General features: G+C 40.1%; 1 protein-coding gene across 6 annotated transcripts in view; it reads right to left on the reverse strand.

Moving 5' to 3' along the window:
- inpp4b (inositol polyphosphate-4-phosphatase type II B) overlaps positions 1 to 26,932 on the reverse strand; it is a 166,189-nt gene that overhangs the window by 11,058 nt on the left and 128,199 nt on the right. For 3 of the 6 annotated variants that reach the window (XM_079678928.1, XM_079678926.1, XM_079678931.1), the window contains 10 exons: positions 19,888 to 20,217; positions 18,398 to 18,536; positions 13,680 to 13,852; positions 12,249 to 12,372; positions 11,377 to 11,503; positions 9,459 to 9,599; positions 8,920 to 9,017; positions 8,394 to 8,506; positions 6,331 to 6,485; positions 2,680 to 2,870 (listed from right to left, as the gene is read on the reverse strand). In XM_079678928.1, coding sequence (XP_079535054.1) covers positions 2,696 to 2,870; positions 6,331 to 6,485; positions 8,394 to 8,506; positions 8,920 to 9,017; positions 9,459 to 9,599; positions 11,377 to 11,503; positions 12,249 to 12,372; positions 13,680 to 13,852; positions 18,398 to 18,536; positions 19,888 to 20,217 — 1,575 coding nt within the window. In that variant the 3' untranslated portion in view covers positions 2,680 to 2,695. Of the gene's footprint in view, positions 1 to 2,679; positions 2,871 to 6,330; positions 6,486 to 8,393; positions 8,507 to 8,919; positions 9,018 to 9,458; positions 9,600 to 11,376; positions 11,504 to 12,248; positions 12,373 to 13,679; positions 13,853 to 18,397; positions 18,537 to 19,887; positions 20,218 to 26,932 lie in introns of those variants that run through there. The other 3 variants (XM_079678930.1, XM_079678929.1, XM_079678927.1) reach the window with 1 other exon arrangement.

Below are 26,932 nucleotides of genomic sequence, written 5' to 3' on the forward strand. Positions count from 1 at the left end.
GACAAACATCATATGTGTAATTCATGGCACAATTCAAACGGGATCGAAAGATAAGTTTCCTCTCTCCATTGACTTCAATACATTATTTTTCCGAAATAAGGTCCCATGGACCGGAAGTAGATGGGCGTGACTTCGCCACTCTATGACACGACACATAATTTCAGCCAATCAGCGTCGTCAGATCTGATGCTCACAGGGCGGTAATTTCAGCGCCCGATGCATTCTGTGAGTTGTTTGGAATCGTATCCAAGGTGATGCTACAGTCAGTAGTTGATGAGGATGGTGGCTGCGTCAGCAGGTGGAGACTCCGGTGCTAGTGGAGCTGTAGATTAACATTTACATGCTTATTGTAGTTGTAAGGGCAATGCCTGTGGCACCATGGAGCATATGTGTGGGCTGGACCTGTATTTTAAAGGAAAGGAGTGATCAGAGGGTCGAATTGTCGATTCTTGTTCAGTTTTCTGTGACTATTTTCCTCATCCTCGCAGACTTTGAGTTGCGCGCGCTACTAAAGAGACGCGTTACCATGGAAACCAAACAATGGTGTAGCTGTATTAAAGAGTGGAAACAGTCGTGAGTAAATCTGTATTTGTCAGAAATCGGGAGAAATATGACCCTGGGAGGAAACCGGGAGGGGGCAATGAAATGGGGAGTCTCCTGCGAAAAATCGGGAGGGTTGGAATGTATGACACACGCACGCACGCACGCACGCACGTACGTACGTACGCACGTACATAGTTTACAGATAGCAACAGTCAGCAATGTGTTGGCTGCTGCTGCTCTGGCTGAGGGCTCCTTTCTTACCGCCAAGACGAGAGAGGGTAATGTCGCTGCGGCTAGGCAAGAAACATGTGACTTATCAATAACTTTAGACATCGTAACACAATTTTAAACGAGATTTTATTGTAGATAATACATTTTACTGATACCAACTATATAATATTTACCTTGTTCATTAAAAATAATAAAATAACAAATATATTTTTTAAATATATAGTTGTATTTATTTTTTATTTTTAATGACAATCAAACATGTGGGAAGAGGGGGGGGGGGGCGGCGCCCCTAGCGCCCCTATGGGCCGGCCGCCACTGCACACCATGATTGGATAACACAAGTCACATAAGTTATGTTGTTCTATCAGAGGATTAGGGAGTCAGACAAAGATCTGCACCCCTGAAGCTAAATCATTAGGGTGAAAAGATGGAAAAGCATCAACAGTTTAAACGTCGTCTGCATAACCACTTTCGTTTTGGAAGAAGAAGGAAGTTATCAAGCTTATCCAGCCGAAATGCAACCTGAGCTGCCAAGCACTCCTTGACTCCCCCGCAGGTTTGGACTCCCCCGCAGGTTTGACTCCCCCGTGGCAGTATCAGGCAATGCCATCCCCTCTTTCAGAAACATGTGGATCTTATTGGTACCTGGTAAGATTCAACGTTTATATTTTCGTTAAAAAAACAACTTAAATAGCTAATTAAATGCAAATATAACAAAAACTGTTAATGTATTTGCATCATATTCACTGTATTGCAGAAAATGATGATCAGGTGTAAATTGAAACTCTTCAGCACAATAACCCTCAAAGAAACTTGACTTATAAACTTCCACAAAACCACATCAGCTGTTTTCTACGATGATGGAAGTAAAGGCTGCCGATAATTTGTAGGTTTCTTATCAACAAATCACATGAAAAGATGGAAGACTATTAAAGAGTTACATCAATGGGACTTATATTTGTACTGGTGGACGATTTATTTTACGATGATGAACATGGACACTGTGGTTTATTTGGAATCAATACCCCATATATCACTCAGTTGCTTCAGCGCTAAGCAGCTTTAGGAAATATGTTTTTTCTCTTACTTTCAGATGTACTTTTTTACTTTATGTTATATGCAGTTAGTGGTATCCTAACCTTAACACGAGACTCAGGAAAGTTAATTAATAGGCGCGTTCACACCGCAGTACTTTTCCCACTTTAGTTTCGATATAGTTCCGAAATGTCGCGTTCACACCAAAAAGAGCCGGAACTAAAATTAGATAATGAGAACCTTTTTACCCCCTTTTCCGTCCCTGCAAGAGAGCAGGTACTTTCGTGGGAGAAAAAGGTTCCTATGTCTGATTGGCTGGGCGGAATGCAAACCACGCCCCGTAAAACTCCAAAAAGTTTTGTGAAGCCGCCATTTTATTATCCTCGCATTAATATTATTAGCATTAGCATTATTAGCATTATCCCAGCGCAGAAACGCAGAGAGACTAACTTATGGCAACACAAAAGAAAATATGGGCGTCAGCGGCTTTGCCTAATCCTCCCCCAGGGACTTATTCCGGTGTGAATGCGATCTGTACATAGTTCATGAGAACTAAAGAGGTTTCATGACCTTTGTGGGAAAAGTACTGCGGTGTGAAAGCGCCTATTGTCAGATTTTAACTAGCTGATTTTCACAGAAAAGATTCTTGGCACATCAAGAAATGTCTCACTGCTAGGTAAACCATCTTATTGAAATCCATTTTCCCCAATCCTTCACTGCTGCTTAAGGAGTAACACCACACAGCGTAAGGTCGAGATAAAACCACCCGCGCTAATCACCCCATCACGAGAAACAGCCAGCAGAGTCACACCACCACCACTTCTCATAAAAGAACAACCAGCAAACAGAGAAAAGAGGAGTGAGTAGAGATGGCATTAACAGCAATTTATTGATATTTTGCAAGCAGAAAAACAAGACTTAAAATGAGCCACACAACCAGTAAGTGCGAGCTTACGAGCAGCAGGGCAATTGGGTAAAAGTGTCGGGACGCTGGTTTGTTCTCTGTCCCGGCACAGGCCTCGGGGTCCTCCCAGTGCCCGACGTCCCCCTGCGTCAGCCGACTGCAGGGCGCCATCAGAGTGAGGAGAGCGGACAGAGACAGATCAAAACGCGGCGCTGTTAGTAAAGTCCACATGTTGTCTGAGTGGGCCTTCCAGCACAGATTGATCACTTAAGAGTCAAAACAGGCTGCTGCCAGAAGCCCCACTTCGACACAATTTGCCTCAAGAAGCCACAGAAAAGCAGGCAGTGACTAACGCAGCAGAAATGTGAGGAACAGGCGCATGGAAAAGCTACTTGTTGGGCCACGTTATGAAATGACTTGGTTGGCAGAGGATGGTGGAGAGAAGGAGCATGCAGGGAAAGCTTTCTGTAAACTGTTTTAAGTACTGTGCATCTGATCCTGCTTATATTCATTCAGAAGAGGAAGAATCCTTGTTTACGTAGCGGTTTAACAGGTTTTTGGTGAAACTTGACACTGCGTTTTCGATTTCCTTTCTGGATAGCATTTCGATTAATTCACTCTGTCCAAAACAAACATAAATCTCTGTCAGCAGTAACGAAAGAGAGAACAACTGCTTCCTTTTGAGATAATCAGCATATTTAGACGAGGCCATGAGAAACTCTTGATAGGTAGTCAAATGTTTTGCTTGTGTGGATAATAAAACGAGGAGGAGACAGACTAGCACGTGCCGTAAACACCTGATAACGACATGTAGAAATCAGCTGTTTATGTAAATGATGCACTTAGAGACATTTATCATTTTCATTTAGTAGCTTTCTTTTGTCATGTTTTTCTTAACTGTCGGTCCTGTGCAGTATAAGGAGAGAGCAAATATATAAGTGATGAAATTAGATAACTGTCATTGTAAACCAGACACGCAAGAAACCCAACAGATGGCCCCTTTAATAATTAAATAAGCACTGATGTTTCTTTTTTAAACCACATTCGACCCTATCGATGAATCTAGTGACGTTTGATTGATTTAAGTAACTTGTGCCTGACAATTATATGCTCAGTAATTCCCCTTTTAGTCTTACACCAAAGTTAAGGGATAAAAATGTTGGAATAACCCAGCGTATTTGTACTTAATAAATGTTTTTTTATATTCCTTTTAGTTAGCAGTTCACTTTCCCTTATTATCCCTTCCCATCTCACCTCAGTTCAACACTGAATACATTTAAATGTTATTAGGCAGGGGGGGGGGGGGGGGGGGGGGGGTGTGGGAGAGACACTTTGGGATTTTAGCCTTCGCAGACCATTTACATGCACACAAACCCATATAACACACTACCAGAATCATAGGACCCTTTATTCAGAGGTAGTGCTGCAGATTATTGTGTCAGGCCGTTGTGTCCTTGGGCAAGACACTCTACTCGCATTTGCTCCTGTGGGTAATGTCCACAGTATTGACATTTACATGTCTAATATGTGTAATATGCAATTTTAAAGCGCTTTGAGCACCTGTAAAAGCGCTCTAATTAAAAAATGTAACCCATTATTATTATTATTATTAGTGTATATCTAAAGCTTTAATTTAACTTAATGTGTCCCGCTTCTCTGGATGCAAATACAGCTGTCTCAGAAGTATAAAGTCTAACTGCAGGTGATGCATTCAAACATTGAGCTATGGTTTGAACGCAGCACCTGCAGAGACAGTGATCTACAGTTGAACTGTTTCCACCCCCTAAGGGAGCTGTATGGCATTCGTTCAAGCTTTCGAAGTGGCAGAACGACATCACAAAGGAATAATAACATTCTGTCACAGATATATCAGGAGGGAGTTTGTTGTGAATGTATCCTCATTATATTATATTTAACTCCCACACATGTGCCCAGGGCTAGTTACATGCTTATCAGCTGTATTTGTCTTGGCAAAAAATGCAATTACAAGGGTAAACATATTTTTTTGGAAGCAGTAAACCTAAAATCTGTCAAGATAGCTTCTTTCAGACGCCAACACTGTCCACAGTCAACAGTCCTTTGTTTTTATTGTTGTTAGATTTGAGTGTTTTCTATTCCAGGTGTTTTGTTATTTATGTATCAAACACTTAGCTGGAAATATTTTATTTATTTTATAGTGTTTTGATTGTAACAATGTTTCTGGTCTTGTTAATAACCCAGCTGCTTTTAGAAAATTACCATAATGTTGGAAAAGACTAAAGAATAATCTATTGATATATTTACATATACTGCATTTATATTAATGCAACTTAACATGGTTCAGTCCATAAAATGTCTTTATGGTGCTCAAATCTTGAGGGCAGGAAGGTGGGCAGTAAAAGGTTGAATTATTTTGGGTTTGTTTGATTTGTTTAGTGTGTGGAGAAGCTGGCCTACAGTGACCTTTTTTTTTTTTTTTAACTATCAGGTATTTAAGACCTTAGTCTGTGTCCCGACTACTTCATGTTACATTAGCAAATGAACGTCAGTTTGGTTGGATGTAAGAAGAACTGTTTTAAATGGTTCCCTTACTTTACAGGTCATTAGGTGACTGTATGTACGATTCGTTTTTCAACCACACAACTTTTTTCCACATTTTCAACCCTGATTAGTAGCAGCGATTGAAGTGAGCTGTTATTCGTGTTTAGGTCATGTTATATCCTATCTTTTTATAAATCTGAGCCACACCTCTGCCATCAACCGGCCTGTGCGGGTCATTACCAAATATTCTTCAGATGTGCACTTCCCCGAAAAAGTTGTTGGATCAGAAGTTATCAGATTTGGAAGGATGACAGTCACAAATATTAAAGGCGGCAGTGTCCCTGCGGCACTGACAGGAACATGCGTGGCTGCCTGTGAATGTGTGAAGGAAGGTGTCGATGGTGGAGGGAACACATGATGATGTTTATGCTGGCACATCAAATGGTGATAAGATGGAGGGGAACGTGCAGACAACATGTCTTTAATGTGTCAGCGTCTGCTCATTAACATATGTAGTGGGTGCATGTTATTGCTTTCACTAGACATTTGTAATGACATGTTTATTTTCGGGATTAAAGAATGCAACAGCAATATTGGCTGAATGGTGAGACGACCCCACATTATGTATCCCTTGTCTCTTGTAGAACCAGCCATGCAACATTTTAGATGTACTAAATAATATAATAAATAAAAGGTGAATTGTATTTTATTTGTTTCCCCAATTTGCCCAGCATTGCGTCTTTCCTGTAACAATACCTTTGACAATCCACAGATGTCATTGTACATTTCTTTCAAAGGAACTATTTATTTGGTAGAAGGTAGTTCAGGTTGAAACACCTGAGAGGGAGGTCAGTGATCTCTAGAAAAACAAGCTGCAACTGAAGTTTGTTTATAATGTTTTCATTGCATTGTGGCGATAAGATCTCTGAGATTTTATTTGAGCAACTAAAATATCTGCATGGCTACAAACTACTGAAGCAAAGAAGAACACTATGTTGTATGTTTTATTGCTGGCTTTTTAAATGCAGCATGTTTATGATAGGTTGGAACAATAACCTGCACCCATATAATAGTTTTTAGTTTTTTATCACTCTCACCTCCGCATACAGTCCAAAGCTCGGATGAAGAAGTCCTTGCTGAGCTGGTGTTCGTCGCGCAGGAGGGCACACTGCTCCAACGTGACAGACATGGAGGTCCGGTCTTTGGCACTTTTACAGCTGGTCAACCTGATGCCATTTAACCTTCGGCAGATCTGGAGGCAAGAAGATAAATAAATACTCAATGTTTACATCCATCAATGATGCAAACTGTTTGGCCGTGACTAATCTTATAAAAAGACTGATTTGGAGTGTGATATTTGTTCTAACTCCAAAGATTATTGACATAGTAGGCTACGGTGGTTGTATAAGTGGATCATTTATAGCACACGGCATCGCTTTTAATTGCTATGCAGACGATTGATATGTGCCACTTAAAAAAGAACGACTCACGCTCAATGAAACCACTGATAAACTGCCTTGAAGACATTAAGTCCTGGATGTCATGCAACTTTTTTAAATGAAATGATGACAAAACCAAAGTTATGGTTTTTGGTGCCCCTCGGACCACTCCCATAGACCTAGGATCCTTGGGCCACTCCACCAGGCCTACCATCACAAATCTTGGGATAAAGATGGACCCTGAACTCAAGCTGGACAGCCAGATCAAGGCAGTTTCTTCCACCTCAGGCATCTAGCCAAAATAAAGTCTTTTTTAAATAGTGACCTTTTTGAAACAGTAATCCATTCCTTTGTCACCTCCTGCTTGGATTATTGTAATGCACTAAATATTGGGATAAGTGCGTCCTCCCTTGCTCGCCTGCAGATGGTACAAAATGCAGCAGCACGGCTCCTAACTGGCACACGCAAACACGAGCACATTTCCCCCATTTTAGCTTCACTCCACTGGCTGTTCATTCGAGAATTCATTTTAAAACTCTTTTATTTACTTTTAAAAGGCCTCAATGGCCTGGCCCCGCCCTACCTCTCTGAGCTGCTACACAGCTACACGCCCACTCCCACTCTCAGGTCAGCTGATCAGTTGCTCCTGAGGGTGCCAAAAACCAAGTCGACACGCAGAGGGGACCGTGCTTTCTCTGCTGCCGCCCCTAAACTGTGGAACGTCCTGCCCTTGCTAATCAGACAGGCTCCCACACTGTCTGTTTTTAAATCCCGTTTTAAAACCCACCTCTTCTCCTTAGCATTCGTAAACAAGTAGATTGTTGCTTTTATTTGCTTTCAGTGGTCTATTGTTTTTATGTTTTTATTTTTATTTTGTAATTGTTAGGTTTATTCTGGTTTGTTTTGTGTTCGTATCTTTTATGGGATTTTATACTTATTTTTATGTTCTGTGAGCTGAGCTGTGTGATTTTATATTTGATGTATCTCTCTGTACAGCACTTTGGTCCGGAGGTTTTAAAGTGCTATATAAATAAAGTTGGATTGGATTTATGTGTGTTTGATTGTTCATACAAAGGTCTTTGCCGATATTCCAAGTACATGTTGCTTTGACCTCATTTGGATAAAAATGTGACCTAGTGTTGCCAATTGTTAGTTGTTTTGGACACTCCCATAACAAGTAGCCTGAATGTTAGGTGTTTTTTTAAACCAGGGTAACAAAATCAATATATGGATGACAGTCAAACTTCATTGAGTAACAACTTTTAGATAAATCAGGAAAAATCTATGTGGAGAAGTTCTTGATCCCCAGAGGATAAATTAAAACCATTTGTTCAAAACTTTGGTTTGCGACAAATGATATATTCATTATATTAGGGCTTTGTACCTATTAGCAAATGTTAGCAAATGCTCACACACCAAACTCAAAGTCATCATGGTTGTAGCCTTGTTTTAACTTCTAGAAGCGCTGTAGGAACATGTTCAACATTCTGTGGTCATATACTGAAGATCAGGTAAAAGGTCAGCGTCCATACAGTATAGTTTTCAGTCAATCCATCATGCTCATGCAGGTTAGTTGGAAGCCCATGATATATTAATCTGTCAAATACTAAGTTTCATCTAAGAGTATAAAGTTCACAGTTACCTCAGTTAAGCAGGAGAGGATGGTTTTTTTGTACGCTCTGTCTTCCTTGACAAGGATTTACAATCAAAACTCTGCTCACCGTTCCAGCAATCCATAGTATCTCCACATTCTTCCTCTTCTTTGTAACTACATTCTGGCCCAGAGTTTCAAGTAATTCCTTGATGTCGGTCTGTGTCTGGTAACACGGTAGACCTATTCACAGAAAGCACAAAACACAATGCCAGTGAGAGGTTCTGTTGATGCTTTGCTCTGCTGGAAGTCAAAGGGTGAGGCCAGGCTGAATGCAGCTTCCTATTGATTCACTATTGAAGGCAGACGAAAGAAGAAACAACACTGAACACACATTGTTGCAGACGATTCAAAAGTTCTAAGTTTCGAAGGCTTTCTTTTTCATATAGCTACAGCAAGGTTTGAGCAGTAGAAACCTTAACTCTCAAGCTTCTCCAACAACAAAACCTAAGATACAATCGATTAATAGACTTAAACTAGTGCAAAAGACGAGATTGTTCAATGAACTATACTTGATTAAAATTCAAGATGTGCTGCCCAACAGTTTGAAACAATTATTAGCCCACATCTTTGTACATAAGAGTTAGTTCACTTACATTCTAGTGGCACCTTTTCACTTAATGACTTGTAATAGGCTTCTAACATCTCAAAGTTCCTCTGGTTTATTCTTTCCTGTAGAGAGATATCTCCAAACCTGAGAGGAGGGGAGGAAGAAAATAGGCGGTTGTGGTGGAGCATCTCATAAAAACTCAATACAACTTGTTTATTAACAGCTTATCACTAAAAGTTATAGCCAAGTAGCAAAGGCATTGTTTAACATAACAAAGGTGGAAATACATACACATATGAGAATAGTTGCATTCTTTTTCAGCCAAATAACAAAAGTAACATCCTTACATATTACATATTTATAAAAAAAATGCAATTAGAGGTTTGAATGCCTCCTACTCAGAAGGATTATCTTGAAATGTAAATTTAGATGCACTTTGCAAGAATAAGAAATAAAGAATAAACCGTGCGTGACTCTTTATGTTACATACATGAGATTGAACCAGATAGACGCTCTGGATCTAGTCATATTGATTATTTGAAGACAAGGATAGCACCAGATGTGAGTGAACACTGTCTGCAGTACCTCTCTGCTATCGTCTGCTGCTCATTGATGCCCACGTTAAACAGCACCGGGAACACTCGCAGAGGCTGGCCCCCCCTGATCTCTTCTGGCAAGGTCTGGAAAACCAGGCGTGGTAATGGCACTTCTACAAAGAAGTGGTCTCTGAATGCATGGAGAAAAAGAAATAGAAGGTTAAAGAGAGATTTGATGAGAGAATCATTAAATGGAAATCCAAAACGTTTTGCAAAATTGACCGTTGAGACTCGCCTGAGCAAGCTGTATAAACAGAGACTTAAAGCGTGTGTATGCATGAGAGAGAGAGAGAGAGAGGGAGAAAGTGTGAGAAACAGATTGCCTTACAAATAAAGGGGGGGGCGTGGCAAGAGGGGTGTATCATATTATCACACTTGACACTCGCTTGACCTCAATATGACAAATGTTCTTGGCTTAAAAGCACATATGTATCTCCCGGACTTCCTGAAGAAATGACGTACTAGTTCAAATGTGGACTAAAGTTCTGAGCCATGTTTTCATTACAGGCTATATATAACATCTGGGCTGCGAAGCATAATGTGTTCTCACAAACAATTTGTGCATTTTAAAGTTCACTCGGGGCTTTGTTTGGCCCTAACAGCTCATACCATAGACAAAGCATTGCTATTATTTCCTAATGCACAAACAAACACAACTGCTGGTGCAGGAATTCTAGGCAGAGCTAGATAAATCACATGTGATGTGAATAATCATTTTAAGACAGCGGATAATAAATCGTAAGTAACAAATCATGGCCTGTGGTTTGCAGCTTGATTCAGAGGCTGAACGTGAACACATGTGTTTTTCAGCACAGAGGAGAATATAACAAATTACGAGTCTAGCATATTTTAAACTATTGTTCACACACTCGTATGTCTCCATAAGATCATAAGAAGTTCATTGTAACACCTCTGCATTTTCATAGTGTGGTAAATATTTGATGTGGAACCTGTTGTTGTAAAAACACTAAAATAGGTTTCCGATTCCGACCGTGTGAAAATCAAGACATGGAAAAGGAGGTTTCACAAGTTGGCCAGAATGAACAGATTCCTATAAAAGAGGAAATGGCTAAACCATAAAAAAGGAAAGCTTTGCACAGGAGAGTAAGTAAGAGATTGTGCTTTTTGCTAAAAAAAAACTGTGATGTCACAGGTCGACAAAGGACAGGAAGTGGAGATTGTGTGTTTGCAGCTGATTGGACGGTGTTGTTGCAGCAGTGGCTCACGCTGTGCCAGTTGCCGATAAGTTTCGTGAAAGCAAAAGAGAGAAATCAAAAACCTGCTGTGCGGAGCAGAGCCGGAAAGAAGCTCCGGAAACTAGCTAATAAGTGCATGATAAAAACAATACACATTTTTGTAATTGTAATAATAACAAAATATGTATTTAATGGTGCATGTGTAGAATAAATGTCATCTTTATCAATGCAAATATATATATATAATGAATTTGTCTGTTTGCATCCCACATATAATTTTTTTCACCAAAATAAGCAGTATTTTATCCTTGTACAGTATTTAATTTTATATTCTGTTTTAAGCTCATCTTTTTCTATGTTACATATATATATATATAATTTAGTTACCTTCTTACACATACCTGCACACTGGTCACTTGCAACATACTCTTGCATAATTTTACTTTATTTCTGTTCTTCTTGTACTATTTATTATTATTTTATTGTTTATGTCTTACATATACTTATGTTGCATTGCTGGAGGAGCCTGGGACTTAACACCTTCATTGCCATAGCTATACTGTAGCTACTGTGCATATCACAACAACACCTTTGGATCTTGAATCATGTTCAGGTTTGAAAGTCCCTCGTTGCATGTTTTTTGGAGTTGAATTTGGTTTTAATCACGACATGACCTGAGCAGTAGGGACTAATTGAGAGATGTTGTCTCACCGTCGGCCACACACTAAAGGCTGGAGGTCACTGAGGTCATCTGTCTTGGCCTCTGTGATCTGGAACAGAACTCTCTGCAGGTCGGAGACCCCCACCTCCATGTCCTCCAGCATCCCGATCTCCTCACCTTAAACGTTTCCACAAAACCACATTAGTAGTGATTTACCATGGTCATTCAAAAGGATGGTTAAAATTAAAAAAGCACTACACCATCAAGATCTTGGGAAAAAACATATCTCAGCATAATTTTAAGTGACTTAAGCGTACGACTAGGAGACACATACTATTCAGAAACTGCCCAGATTTTGAGCTACAGAGGCCTTGTTTTCATTATAAAACTGGGTTGGATGTTCTGTCCTTCAGTCCTTCAGCTGTTCATGCACAGTTTCCTCACGTTGCACTTTGTGAATTATTTTTCTGTGAAAGGTGCTATACTAAATAAACATATTATTATTAGTGTTATTTATGTAACTGATCAATCTACTTCACTTCCTTAAGAGCTGTACAGTGAGCTTTGGCAGAAAAATCTTGAAAGAAATTGCAATCATGTAGCTGCAGGTTAATGGCATAGATGTGTTATATCTTAAAGGAACTCCCTTTAAATCTGACTGTGTATTAATCTGATAAAAATTGAACTATGACACTGTGGCAAACCTTAAACTGGAACATGTTGTATAAAGGGAGTATACTTTAAAAGCTCCTGTAATAAAGGCGAAACGGTGACTCATCATTTTGTTTTTGAACCGTCACATTTACTCGTCACGTTACCCAGGCTTTGGCAAACCAATCTCCACATCTTTGTCAAATGTGAGTGTGGTCGGCTGATTAATTAATTTATTGTCCGTTCTGAATGATACAAGAAATGAACTCACTGTAGGTGCTGAGCAGACTCTCGAACTGGGCCACCAAGCCCACCAGATGAAGCTGCTTCAGGAAGCCTTGGTCCTGCATTCCTGCGTACAGCCTCATCACAAAACCACAGGCTAAGGCTGCCAGCTGTCAAACACACACACACACACACACACACACACACACACACACACACACACACACACACACACACACACACACACACACACACACACACACACACACACACACACACACACACACACACACACACACACACACACACACACACACACACACACACACACACACACACACACACACACACACACACAGAAGGTTTTTCAATTCTCTAGTTTCCCCTCCTCGAATCCTCGGTCCTCCGGTAGTGACCCGGAAATGGATTTCAGCGCAAATATATACGTGTGTGTGTGTGTGTGTGTGTGTGTGTGTGTGTGTGTGTGTGTGTGTGTGTGTGTGTGTGTGTGTGTGTGTGTGTGTGTGTGTGTGTTTCCGCTTCACTTCAGAAGTAACAGGGGGGAAAGAGCAGCGAGTCTCAGCTGGAACTAAATCTGAGTTGTATTTCATTAATGCTGAACGGTGTCGTAAATTCTTTGGTAGTGCTTTTTATGGGTTGTTTTTAAGTCACCAGTGGAGTATAAAACCTTCTGTAAATACATAGATCCTGTCGGAGGAAAATTCTAAAACTTTTGGAAGTAATATTTTGAAGTATTTTGACTTGAAAAACGTTTTAAAGTTGTTTGGGCCAGCTAGGATAAAGTTTGGACTTTGCACGACACAATTAAACAATAAATAGCTTGTTGGACATTTGAATCTCCAAAGTGATAGATTAACTGAGAATAACCTTCACGCCAGACTAAAGGTCACCTATTATGCAAAATCCACTTGTTCATGTCTCTTCCACATCAACATGTGTCCCCTCTGTGTAAAGAGATTCTGAAAGTTTAAGGAAAAAAGATTTGCTCACTTTTTGTCCTGATCCATTTCTATAAAAACCTGTCTGAAAATGAGCTGATCAGATTTTGGCCACTTTATGATGTCATAACGATTTTTTTGGCTTGTGTAACCATTAGCCAATCACCAACCAAGGTAACCCCCCCCCCCCACACACACACACACACCTTATCACCTGAATCTCCTCCTAGATCACCATTGTGTTCTTTTTAACCAAATATCTCTCAGAGGGGCGTAGGGAGGGGCTCCTTATTTTCATCTAAAGTAACAGACCTAGAATCAGCAATTTTGAAACAGGGCTGAAACAGAGGGGATTATGGGATGCTGGTATTTCGAGCCAAACACTTCAGAGACATGTTTTGTATATATCTGAGACCTATAATATATTGATGAAAAACAGTATAATAGTGGACCTTTAAATCGGACTGGTCATTACTGAGGAAATCGTGGAGTACTTTATTATCTTAGTGGCTACTTACTGCCTGACTGAAAACCACGTCACGCCTCTGCTGGAGGAGGAAACCCTGGGGAATACTGCAGGCCGCCTCCTGCAGGAGCACAAAGGTCATGGCTCTCTTTGCCTTCTCCACCACCTCCATCACACACTCCTTTAACCTGGTTACATGCGGACGCAGCTGCTCCCTCCACTCGCCTGCACACACAGATGGGATAACAGGAGTGGGAGATGGAGAAAGGAACTACAGTTATGATGGGGTTGTAAGGCATGTGTTCGCAGCCAAAAAACAACACACACACATTATCTGTGAGGTCAAACCAGATCAGACATTAACGGAAAGCAATTGCCAAACAAAAGGAAACAAAACTAAAAACACAGGAAATCAGTTATTTATTAAGAAAAATAAACATCTAGTAAAAATTGTATGAACATTAAATAAAACGTATATAATATGATCAGCACAATATAACACATGTCCTCCGGATTTGTATTATTGTTAGGTGAAGTGAACAAAGGAAAATGCATCAAATCAATTTGGTATCTTTGATTCAGTACATGCACTTATTTTGCTGTTTGGTTTTAAAGGGCAACACTTTATAAATCATGTAAGCGCAACCACGAGTTTAGGTCACAGTGTGTATAGACGTCTCCAAGAAAACTGCTAATTTGTTTTCGTAGTGCAGCAGTGCAAAGGGCTGGTAGAAATATAGATCAGATGGCATAGTGATAAATATAAATAAGCAGAATAAATACACTCACTGGTCCCACAGCTCTGAAACAGCTGTGCCAATCAGTGAAATATGACAAACAATAGCTCTACGCTCCTCCAGGAAATTAAATTGTTGTCTGGGTAGAGGCACGACATGAACCAATCTGCAGCCACAGGCAGATGCTGTGGGGTTTCTCAGCAGTTAATTAGTACACTGACGAAAGAAATAAATCACTTTAAAAAATAGTTTGTTCAAGTCGTTTATATAATCGCATCAATACGAAGCCATTTCAGTCACAATCCTCCACTGCATTAAGTCCTAAATGGTCACATCAGATCGTAATTGATGTAACACATCAGCATTTGCACCAAACACATTTCAAGGATTCAACAACAAACACCATGTCTGAGAAAAGAAAAGATTGGAATGGAGGCAACGATAAGCAGAATTAATGAGCCCCAGGAATCTGATGTCTCCTGCATAAATAAATAGTTATTACCAGCCAGTCTGATGTGTGCAGAGGAAGTGTTTGTTTTTTACGCATGTCATTTAATCAAGGTTAACACAGTGAACTGCCGTGTTTAATGGTAACACGCTGCAGACCGCACTTTTCAAATCAGAGCTGCTGATTTAACAACATATATTTAATGAACCCAAGAAGAAGAGTTGCATATGTATAACACAGCTGTTTACAACATATACTGTATGAATAACCCAAACATTGATGGATCAATGCAGACTGCTTTAATGGTGTTCCAGCTTTGTTGAAAGTTAATGTTTGATGCCAACATATTATCTTCTGTTAAAGAGTAAGTATTTAGTTTAAAAAGCCCATGTTGAAAGGAAAACAGACATCTCCCTTTCCCCTGCCTCATCTAAATGAGTCTCCTACCTCTGCATGCTGCATTAAAAAAACACACAGACCAGCAGAGCAAATCTCAAGGTCAGGAAAATACCAAACTGTGCCCTGCTTGTTCTATTCATTGTACCACAAGAAATGAGAATAGAGACCCTTAAATTAACTGCCCAAATGCCTAATAGAGCCCTCACACTGTACCTTGGGTCAGTAAAGACACCATGAATTTGCCTCTTTACTTCGTAATATGGTGTAACTCATGTTGAAACAGGATGTTGGAGAGGAAAATAGGGAAGAGAAAGATTACTCGAAACTGAAAGTCAATGGCTATGCTCCATTTGACACTGACATTGTACCAACGATTGTTTGTGGCAAGACTGGAGAAGCTGTTTATTATTTTTAGCTAACATTTGTTAACTATGTTTTTCAGCTTAGCTCAACTAGTTTTCACACACTCCATTGTTGATGTGTTTAAACTGACTCCGGTTGATGGACAGCTTACTGACTTTTGTGAATCATTTCATGTAATGTTCTCTCTCTGTCTTCCCACTGAACATACATATATAATCAAATCACAAGAAGTTTAGTTAATTAGGTCTGGGTAAACTAATTGGTTAAGTTTTCCATGTATGCCCTTAAAGTACAGAATTAGCGCTTTTCTAGGTACTCAAAGACAGAACAGAAAGCATTATGAACTGACAGACTGGCATGACGTGTGGGGGAGGGGTTGGACAGGAAGAAGCTAGTTTGAAGCGATGGGCTTTGAGTGTTCGGATAAGGCTGGCAGACTGGTTAAATGTCTGATGTGTACATTATAAACTGATAATTCTGTCAAAAAACAGCAAGCTCTGAGATGAAACGGATTCAGTATGCATGCACACTTCTTAGACTACACTTAATATTGTACTTTTGCATACTCAAAAGCTGCTTAGAAACAGTCATTAGGAATTGGGACAGCATTAGTGTTTGATTTCATGGTGTCTTATACACATTTCCTCAATCCAAAACCAGTTTATGACGATCCCCTCACTGGCCAAAAGGGGGCAGTGTTTATTAAGCAATGTGCACTCAGTTCAACTTCAACATATTGAAAAGTTATTTGCGATCAGTGTGGACACGCACACACAAACAGAGGCACAGACAAGCACAGTTGGATACCACTGATAATGTAAAGCACATCAGCCTTGCCCTTGCCTTGTCAGAAAAATCACGTCTTATCTCATTCTGCAAATATCGCCTCCGCACAGAGACGGAGGAAACAGAACTCAAGCTGTCATCTCCTCGCCTGCCCACCTGTCCAAACATCAAAACCTTGTCAACGCCTTGTCCTCAAAAGCCGGGCTTCACCGACATCCGCTCGCAGATAAAGTGTCTCTCATTATTCCGCCCATGTTTGTATTTAGACAGGCAGTTGACCACTTGTTCTGTTCAGCGTCTTAATAAAGCTTCTCAGTGGGGGGGGGGGGGGGGGGGGGGGGGGGGTGAGCTTCTCTTTCAGGCAGAACACCGGACCCATGGCCTTGTTCTTACCGGGCAGCTCACACAAACACAAATGCAGAAATACACAGGGGTGAAAAAAGTAGATCTTATACTTAAAGGGGCCATATCATGCTTTTTGTGGTTTTCCCTTTTCTGTAGTGTATAGGTTTGTAAATGGCTAAAATCACAAAGTTCTCTCCAGAGGGAGTTTCTCAACCAACACACTCCCGCCCTGCCTGAAACGTCTACATTGGACTCCTTTGTTTACTGCCGTAACATAGTGACATGGTATTACCTTATTTACTGCTAGATCTTCACTTATAACATATCAATATTTCTTTATTAGTTGATTTATATTTTATCATTTAATAATCTAAATCTATAAAGTTACTAAAGATGAAAAGTACAAATTTAGTGTACAATATAAGCTTCCAAAATGGAGTGGACAAGTATAAAGTAGCATAGAAAGAATATACTCATTACATGGACCTACTAAGTAACTACATATACCTTTCACCACTAGAAAAACATGCCCAACCTGATACAAATGCACCAAAAGTTACACACACACACACACACACACACACACACACACACACACACACACACACACACACACACACACACACACACACACACACACACACACACACACACACACACACACACACACACACAGAGTGCCAGTTGGCAGAGGTTCCAGTTGGTTCTTGTCTGGACGCAGGCTTGAGGCAGGATTTCAGCGGGCGAAAGGGAGGAGTGGGCAGCTTGCGGTCAGCAGTGAATGGCTCTGCATATCAAATATTGCTTTCATCCAATTCTCTGGCACCCATTTAAGTTCCTCTTCTGCTAATGCCTACACTGCAGGGAGCCTCTAAGTTGGTCCAGACTCCTGTATTACTCAGGCTGTAGATACACACAGACTTCAATGTTGTCTCCCTCAGTGGAAATGTCTTATTTATCTAGTTGGTTTGTATAAATATTTGGCCAAAAAGCCATTTATAAGCTCAAAATAGCTAATGTTTTGGAAGAACAGGAATGGAAAATAGCATTTGTTGCCAATGATAATGATGGATACATTAAAGAGAATTATGCATTATACTACAGAGAAAGTTACCAATGACGCATCACAGTTTAAATGATGAGGAAAAAACGACTTCTTAAACGGGAAGATTTTATTAATATAAGCAGGAAGTCATTAAAACATTATCTTTTTAATATATTTTAAAGTTCAACTTTTGTATTTTTTCATAGTTTTTTTAGGTCAAAATGTTTGGATTTCTCTCTGTAGGTACGGTTATCCAAAAGCTACGTTTTTTAAGTACATATACTGTATATATCTTTTAAACATTAAGTTATTTTTGGGTTGTCTTTCTGCTGCAATTAAATGGACCAACTATGTAAATAGCAACAACACTTTAAGTGACTGATGTATTAGTCTAATTTAGAGAACAGTAGATTATTGCTTCATTCAAACATAGGAAAAACGTTTTGGATAGTGAAGGGATGAATGGATGTCTATTATAATTCAATATAACCTTCATGCTGTGGTGACTAATGCTTTTTAATACTGACCTGCTAACATCAAACAACAAGTGCATGGGCAAAATAAAACCCATCTGCAGCATAGACATACTCAGCCTCAAAGATGTTTCACTGACGGATGGTTGTGCTTCACATAAACAACTTATTTACCGGGGTGGTGTGAGGTGATGACATCGGCGAGCTGCTGCTCAGGGGCCGGCTCCTGCCTGCTGCCGTCCTCCTCCTGGACTTTATCCACCATGGCGATGACACAGTTGAGACATTTGGCCACATTTGCCCACACCCGGTCCTGAAGGAGCCGAAAACACAATCAGCAGTCAGATCAGACTCCCTGATTAGATCTTTCTCGCTCCGTTTCAGAGGAGAGCGGAATCGAGTAAACCAAAATGTGTTACAAAAACAGTTGAAGCGACTTAAAGCCTAACAAATAACTCCCATACTGTATGTGTAAGAAAAAAGTGTTTCCATTTGCAGTCTTAACTGGCGTTGTATCCAAAAGGTCAAAAGGAAATGACTGTCTGGGTATTCTAAGATTACTCTCAACGTATTTTAATTGTTTCCATATTTCTCTCACTTTTCTTGCACTCAAACTGACTGACTAACTGAGTTGATGCTTTCACTTTTGTGTGTACAAATATGACCATTTAAATGTGTTTGAGAGTAATTAAGTGGTGGTGTGTATTTCTATTCTTTCGTACTTAAAAAATGGTTTGATCATGATAGGGAATTTATTTGAGTGATAATTAGGGCAGAACACATGTCACACTCCTGCTGTCAGTGAGGCAGATGCTGTGCGCACACGCTAACACACCAACAGTCATACACACTTTATTGAAAAGAAGCAGCATGACTTAAGATTCAATGACAAGGTTACCACACAAATAATCTTCTGCAGGATGTTTGTCTTGAAGAAAATGTGGAAATTACTTTGAGAAAACTCATTAAAATAGAGTAATATCTGGTATACTGTACAATCAATTTTTTAAAAGTAATTTCAAGTTTTTGCAAGAATGACCTGTCATTACTTTAAAGGTCTCCTATTATACTGTTTTACATCAATATATTATAGGTCTCAGATATATACAAAACATGTCTCTGAAGTGTCTCAAACAGATCATTGCAGCATTACCCATAATCCCCTCTGTTGCAGTCCTATTTCAAAAGTGCTGATTCTCTGTCTGTTGCTTTAGATGAAAATAAGGAGCCCCTCCCCACGCCCCTCTGAGAGACATTTGGTTAAAAAGAACACAATGGTGCTCTAGGAGGAGATTCAGGTGATAAGGTGGGGGGGGGGGTTACCTTGGTTGGTGATTAGCTAATAGTCACACAAGCCAAAAAAACGTTACGCCATCATGAAGTGGCCAAAATCCGATCAGCTCATTTTCAGACAGGTTTTTATAGAAATGGATCAGGACAAAAAGAGAGAGAATCTTTTTTCTGAAACTTTCAGAGTCTCTTCCCACAGAGGGGACACATGTTGATGTAGACAATAGGTGAAAAAGAGGCGACCTTTAATATTTTATCGCCCTGTGAGTTCTACTGGATAGTCCAACTGACAAAACTAAAAAAGTAAACAAAACTCAATAAAAGTTACGATTTTAAACGTTCTCTCAAAGCCTTAAAAAAGTGTTCACGCTCACCCATTCCTCCTCGTCGTACTCTTTATGGTGCGGTATGGAGTCTTGGTGCTTCAGTGTCCCTCCTTCTCCTCTGGTCGTGGTTTGTGACGCCTCCACGTTATTACACCCCGCGGGGCTGTCAGTGATGGACGTGGCCGGGCTGTGGCCGGGGAGGCCCTGGACCGGGCTCTGGTTCTGGTCGCCGCCCTGGTGGACGTGGCCTTGATGCTGGCCCCCCTGCACCGGGGTCTGCTTCTGGTTCTTGGAGACATACCCAGGCCGCGCTGCATGCAGAGCCAGCAGAGCACTGTTGACCAGCTCATCTTTAAGTGTGTGAACAAATTGTTCTGTCTGTAGCAAAGAGGGGAATAAAGAGAGAGAGATGCTGAAAGTTATTGCGAGGAAAAACCACCAAATAAAATATAGGCGTAGCAAAAGAGGCAGAGTGGGGATAGAGAGATTGTCACCTCGGCAGGGTGAGTGGGTGGAAGAACATACAGCGAGCTTTATATACAGAGAAAGTGAAGAGAAATAAGGAAAAATGAACACTGCCGTTCACCATGAAGTAGCTGCTCTCCTTTACTGCAGCACAGCCGGTGAGCAACAAAAACAGCAACAAACAACAAACAATTCAATTACTCGTCATCCAGCCCGCCGCTCCGACGAGCGCGCCTCCTTTGATCTCAAATTCACCAGCTACTCTAAGTTGCTGATGATCCCGGCACCAAGCAGCCTGACGCTCGCAGCCACCACTGCGTAAAAAATGATAAGGGCTCTCAAGAGTAATTGAGTTAGCACTGCAATAAGCAATTGTATTACCACCACAGTCTAACAAAACATGAGGCAGGCACTCCATGAACAGAGACTGCTGAGGTCAATGCAGACATATATTTGCCATTACTCATCCAACTATTCAGGATAACATTAGAAACATGCATAACGGTTCAACAGAACTGGAATAGAACAATTATATTTCATTCTTCTAATAGACCACCATACAGGGAATCACTAATCATACTTTTTGACGACACTGGCTCTGTTGAAGTGAAGAAATAAAGTTCAACAAGGAAGGTCTTTGCACACATTTAGATTTGTTTTCCATTGTTTGCAGAATGTATACATGTTCTCCCTGATCCAATTGTCGCTGTCCCTTGTATTAGAAATTCTAACATCATCATTATATTAAACGAATACAATACAACAATCTTTCTGCTTGTGTTTCTCGAGCCAATCGGGGGCTTCAGCATGCTCTTGGAGAGCATCCATCATATACAAAAGACATATACAGAGGTACATACTAGGGATGGGAACGATTAATCGAATATTCGAAATTATTCAGGTATTCGAATATGAGTTATGAATATTTTTATTGTAATTATTATTATTTTTTATTTTTTGGGAGGAGTTCCTAAATTGATTACATATTATCAAATGGAATAATTCAATGTATATGACAGTGCCAAATGTGGTCTAAAGGTGTGTTTTGCTCTGCCCACCGGTCCCTCACAGTTGATCTCTCTCTCTCTCTCTTGTCCGGTTATACTTCACTCGCGTTTATGTCCAAATCCATCAGATCTAGTTCTAGCTAATGATATGGCTGCTGCCCCTCCTTACACGCAGATCACTCAGACTCAAACCTCATCTTATGGCCAAATTCCAGCTGAGAGAGTCTTCTCTACAGCTGGCGTGATTGTGAATCGCCTCCGCACCCGCCTCTCCCCATGCTCATATTGTTAAACAAGAATGAGTATTGAATAGCTGCATTCTGTGCATAGGCCCTGTTACAGGTTGTTGATCTCTGTTGTGATAGGGTTACGTTACCCTAACCCGTTATGTTGTGCGTGTCTTTAATTTAAAAAACAAGTTATGTTTTAAGCATGAAAGCTGTAGGGCTATAGCTGTCAACTGTTCAAACTGTGATCACCAGTTTTTGACAAATCTGACAAATTCGACTGGGTTTCTATACTTATTTGAACATGTATTTATTTATTTTTCAAAATTAAACGTTTTATTTGTTTTTGTTGGAAAAAATGTTTTTATGGGGGTCGAATATTCGAATATACATTTGCTTTCAAATTCCCATCCCTAGTACATACCTGTAAAGTGAGACCTTTTGTTCATTTGTAATCTCTGTAAAATGTTTAGTTCCTTCCCTTTTTCTCTCTTAATTTATGTAATATATATCCATAAGTTTGCACATCACCATTCAGACAGTACATTCAGCGCTGTTCTCTTTCTCTTCAGTTCAGGGTTAGGTTCCGCTTGTTGCTTGTTCAAATTGTTAAACTCAATCAAGTAGAAACTAGGTGTACAAAAGATTCAGGAGGTTTTAATTGCTCAGTAGCCAACTATTTGCAGAGTTATCCCATCATGATCGTTTCTGTGCCTCTTGCCTTGTTTCAGTTCATTTATACAGTTAATGAGAAGTATAGTCAAGGCTGATTTTAATTGGGCTTTTAGTCACCAGTGATGATCTCCACTGACATTGAAGCCTCTCTGAAATCCGCCAAGGCTGTTCTGTTTCCATAACGTACAATAATGTTTGTATCAGCTCTAAAATGTAAATGGTTATTTTCTGGCACGCATTAAACCCTTCCACTTAGCTTTATGCAAATGGAGCCTGTAGTTTTTGCGTAATCCTGCTAAAAACAACAAACTTTACCACAAACATAGTCTCTTTGGGAGAAGTAAACAAAGATGATTCAAGGACGATTCGCTTCACTGAGTTCATCTTGAAGATTCTGTGTTCAGGGGCCTCAAAGGGATATACGCTCAAAAAAGGGCGTACGGCAGTTTCTACGCAATGTTTGCGATTTATAAAATACTAACTTGACGGGAAAACGTGCGGTCCTCCACGCAAACTCTAACCCATGCATACGCACTAAGCACAAAAACGGGAGAGACGAGAAACTGCGACACCGTTGGCGGAAGGAAGAATGGAGAAAAATATGTTGAAATAATACCATAAATAAAATGTTACCTCTCATTTATCATATAGGCCTATGAAGAATTCATTTTCAAACATTGATTAAAGCCAATCTTAAAATGATTTAACAAACGCCTGTTTGAGACTCCTCAGTGCACACAAAAACATAACTTGGAGAAATAAATAAATACGGATATGTTATTTAAAACCACCTCGAATATGTTGTGTTAATGTTATGAAATGTTTTCTCATAAATGATGCGGTAAGCAGGAGGACAGAATTACGTCTAAACTGACGCCGTTTTGCATTTCTATAGGTTGTAGATACGAGCATGGTTTTATATATGTTTAATGCATGTTTAATCGTGTTTTATGCCATTTGCTAAGACTTGATAAGTCGTTCATAAAACACAGGAGGTATGGAAACTAAGAGCACCATATGTGGTAAATTGTACAGCTGATATAACACAACACATTAGTGAGTTGCTGCGGGGGGTTGAGATGCACAGGCTGCAGTGGAGACGCTGCGCACAGCTGATCGACAGCTTGGACACAAACCACCAAATACAAAAACATAATTCAGATCCAGTCGTCATGACTCCACTCCGGAGGGATTCCCGATCATTTCTTACAGTTTCTCATCAAGGGGGGGTCTCGTGTCCCCGGTACAAACACACTGCCTGAGGAAGGTGTATTTGTGTATTTTTTTTGTCATTATCCTTTACCACTTATTTATTTATTTATTTTGGTGACGATCCGACCTCCATGCTGCTACTCTGGTTCAAACTACATCCACCAAACAATATGATTTATCTCCACCTCCCCAAAACAACCAAAATCTGACACGGCTTGAGATGTTTTTTTTAGCTGTTCTGTCGTCATTTCCTGCGATCTTCTCCATGCAGTCAGTCAAAAATGAATGAATGAAAGGGCGTTTCTTTGACTATTTATAGGCAAATATGGGCGTTACGTGAAGCCCGCAAAAGCTGCACCGCATTTCGAGTCGGTTGTGATTTATAAAGGGAAACAGGCGTAGGAAGTGCCGTACGCACTTTCCTCGCCGGTACGCAATGTTTGGTGAATAGGAAAGTGGCGGAAAATGTATGGACCTATTTTTCGGATCTCTACTACGTAAGCAACCTTCACACGTCAATCCTACGCACGGCGTTATACATGAGGCGCCAGGACTTGTTTTTATATGAACTAAACACTTGTACCATCACCCACCTGTTGGCTTCACTCTGTGGGATCATGACCTATCTGCTCTCTTCATACTGACCTACGCTTAACGAAGACACTTAACATCAGTGGAGTCTACACTTCCACTTGATCTTTTCCTATTTAAACTAACACAGACTTGTTTCTTCTGTAACTTTGACTACTTTTTGTAAGGGAAAGTTCTGCAGCAATGGAGAGTCAGGACTCAGAGAGACACGAGGAGAGTTGGAGCTTTGATGTCAAACACTGGTAGTTTATTACAAGTTTCGGCCGGAGAAATTCACATCACAAGTCACAGCAGTCAGAGATTCTGACTGCACTGGTGGGTTGCCATGTTGCCATGTGTGCCATCTGACCAGCCTCTCTCTCGATAGACCTTTTAACTAGTTTACAGAGAGTTAATCCACATATTGGATGCTGCATAAACACCTGGGAACACTGGAGATATCTCCAACATCTGATACTCAATCACTTGTCTGTGGTGCTTAGAAGCCAGCGTTCTCACAGTCATAAAACCCCCTGTGACCGATAGGTCCGGTCATGAAACTGGGAACAACACCATATGACTGCATAAGCAAATTCCTTACTCAGGGTTGGTGATAAACGTCAACAGGCAGAAAGGTTGAATATCTAGGAGTAAAGACAGAAATATTCCCTACATCTTACTCATTGGAGCTTTAACTGAGAAGAAGCTCCGCACTTACTTTAAGAGAAAATGTGACACTTTTCCTCTCATAACGCATCTACATAATATATTCTGGTTTAGCTGTTCTGCTCTTAACTTAATATGATATTAAGGCTGTTTCCCACATATAGTGAGGCATGAGATTAATGTTTGAGCAGAGAAAGCAAATTATGACTACATGCAAAACACCCAGTATTTCCTTCATATCCATTTTAATTGCCTTGCATGGATCCAAATGAGTTCCATTACAGCAAGTCAATGTGTGAGAGTGGAAATCTATGGACAACACTGTGTGTGTAATTGCTTGACAACATTCACTTTGCTCTAACACTATTGTGTAATGCACACAGAAGTAAACCTAATTTTAAAGATAAAAATGTCCAAATGACTTTAGAAATGAGCCGAGCTTCATTTAGTAACCAAAACACTTGACTGGAAGTCAAAATGTAAATTCATATTCAAATTAAACTCTGCTTATCTGACCTCAATGTTAATTTGCAATCTATGAAACCATGTATTATTCATGATCTATTCTTGGATGAGTGAACAAAGCCACACATTGTAGTTAAAACAATCTGGGTCTTATTTGCACTTCATAACCCAAATGTCACAGAAGTCATGTGTTTGACTATGACAGAGCTCATACGGTAACTTTTTTATGAATTTCTTTCTCATTACCAACAAAAAGCAATCACATTTCCTAAAGACACAGAAAGTACCGAGGCTCGTATCCTCGAAGACAAGGATCTGTAGCGAAGTGCAGAAAACATTTTAATGATTCACTGTACCGCAAGATCCATATAGAAACTGTTCAAAGCAGAAGATCAGAGGTGCACTCCTTTGGGTAAGGGAGGGAAGCATTGCAGAGTCATTCTCTTTCCGAGGCTAAACCAAAGCAACTGTGCTCCTCCCCGCACAAAATCTGCTCAACAGTGGAGCTCCTCCACACCTACCTGTTTTAGAGATCTGAAACGCTCCACATCCCTTGGGAGGAATTCTGTTGCTAGTCTTTCTTCAATATATCTGCTGATGTGATCTTCACTCAGCAGAAGTGCGAGTCAGAAAGAGCCTCTGTGGACTCCTACTGCGAAAAATAAGTTTCATTTGATCGAAAAAAGAGGCAAACCGTAGAAATCTATTCACTTCGAATGGTTTTACCTTGAAGCATGAGAGAATGTTGGCCGAGTTAAAAATAGAGCCTTTCCAGTCAATGTAAATTCACTTGAGAAGTGATGGGAGAGCTGGTCAGAGTCCAAAAGCACTTGGCAGTGAGGACACTTACTCAATATTGCGTGTGTGACCTCCATACACCATATAATTTAACATAATCATGCATAGACCATAGGGCTGCTCGATTATGGCAAAAATCATAATCTCGATTATTTGGGTCAATAATTGTAATTGCGATTATTAAATGCGATTATTCATTGTAAAATACGATTAATTGAGCAGCCTTAATAGACCATCAAACCACAACTATTCCCAGGTAACCAATGGGACGGAGACACATAACTTATCCTAGGACACAGATGGAGGGAAGGGGGACGCCTTGAAATTTCACTGTGATTATAGTGAAATAATTATCATCATCATCAACAGAATCATCTCCATGTATAGAGAAGCAACAGCGCATCTGTCGGACTTTTATCAGAGTGCCGAGGAAAAGTGTTCTGGAGTGAAAGAGTGCATCGAGTCAGGCGGTCTGAACCAGGAAGGAGAAAGTCAGAGGCAGTGAGCACTTAATAAAAAAGAACCTGACATGTACATCTTATTTTTATTTTTATTCATCTTTGCCCGACTCTCTGAAGGTGGAATTTACTATTTTATTAAAAACACTTTAGAATCACTGCAGAGACCTTTATTTATCATTCTCCTTTATTTATATCTGTTCAAGAGTTTGCAACCAACAGTCTAAAACTCAGAGAACGTGAACCTACTAATAAAACTAGAAGGGCAGTAACTAAGTCAAACAGCCATAGTATGGTGCACAGATTTTTAAGAATAGTTCTATATTCAAGGAGACATTATTATTCGCTTTTCCTGCCAAGAGTTAGAGTTTGTATGTATGTAGATGAGTCTTTATGTTAACAAGCGGCTGTCTACAGTCTCATAGTTAATGCAGAGATATGAGAGTATAACGAAGCTTCTTTTAAACTCTAAAAGTAAATAAGCACATTTCCAGAAATTGTCAAACTATTCCTTCAATTCTTCAAGTGTGATCATGCGTTAACAAGTCCA

The sequence above is a fragment of the Notothenia rossii genome, assembly GCF_949606895.1.
Source record: "Notothenia rossii genome assembly, chromosome: 1".
Taxonomy (NCBI): domain Eukaryota; kingdom Metazoa; phylum Chordata; class Actinopteri; order Perciformes; family Nototheniidae; genus Notothenia; species Notothenia rossii.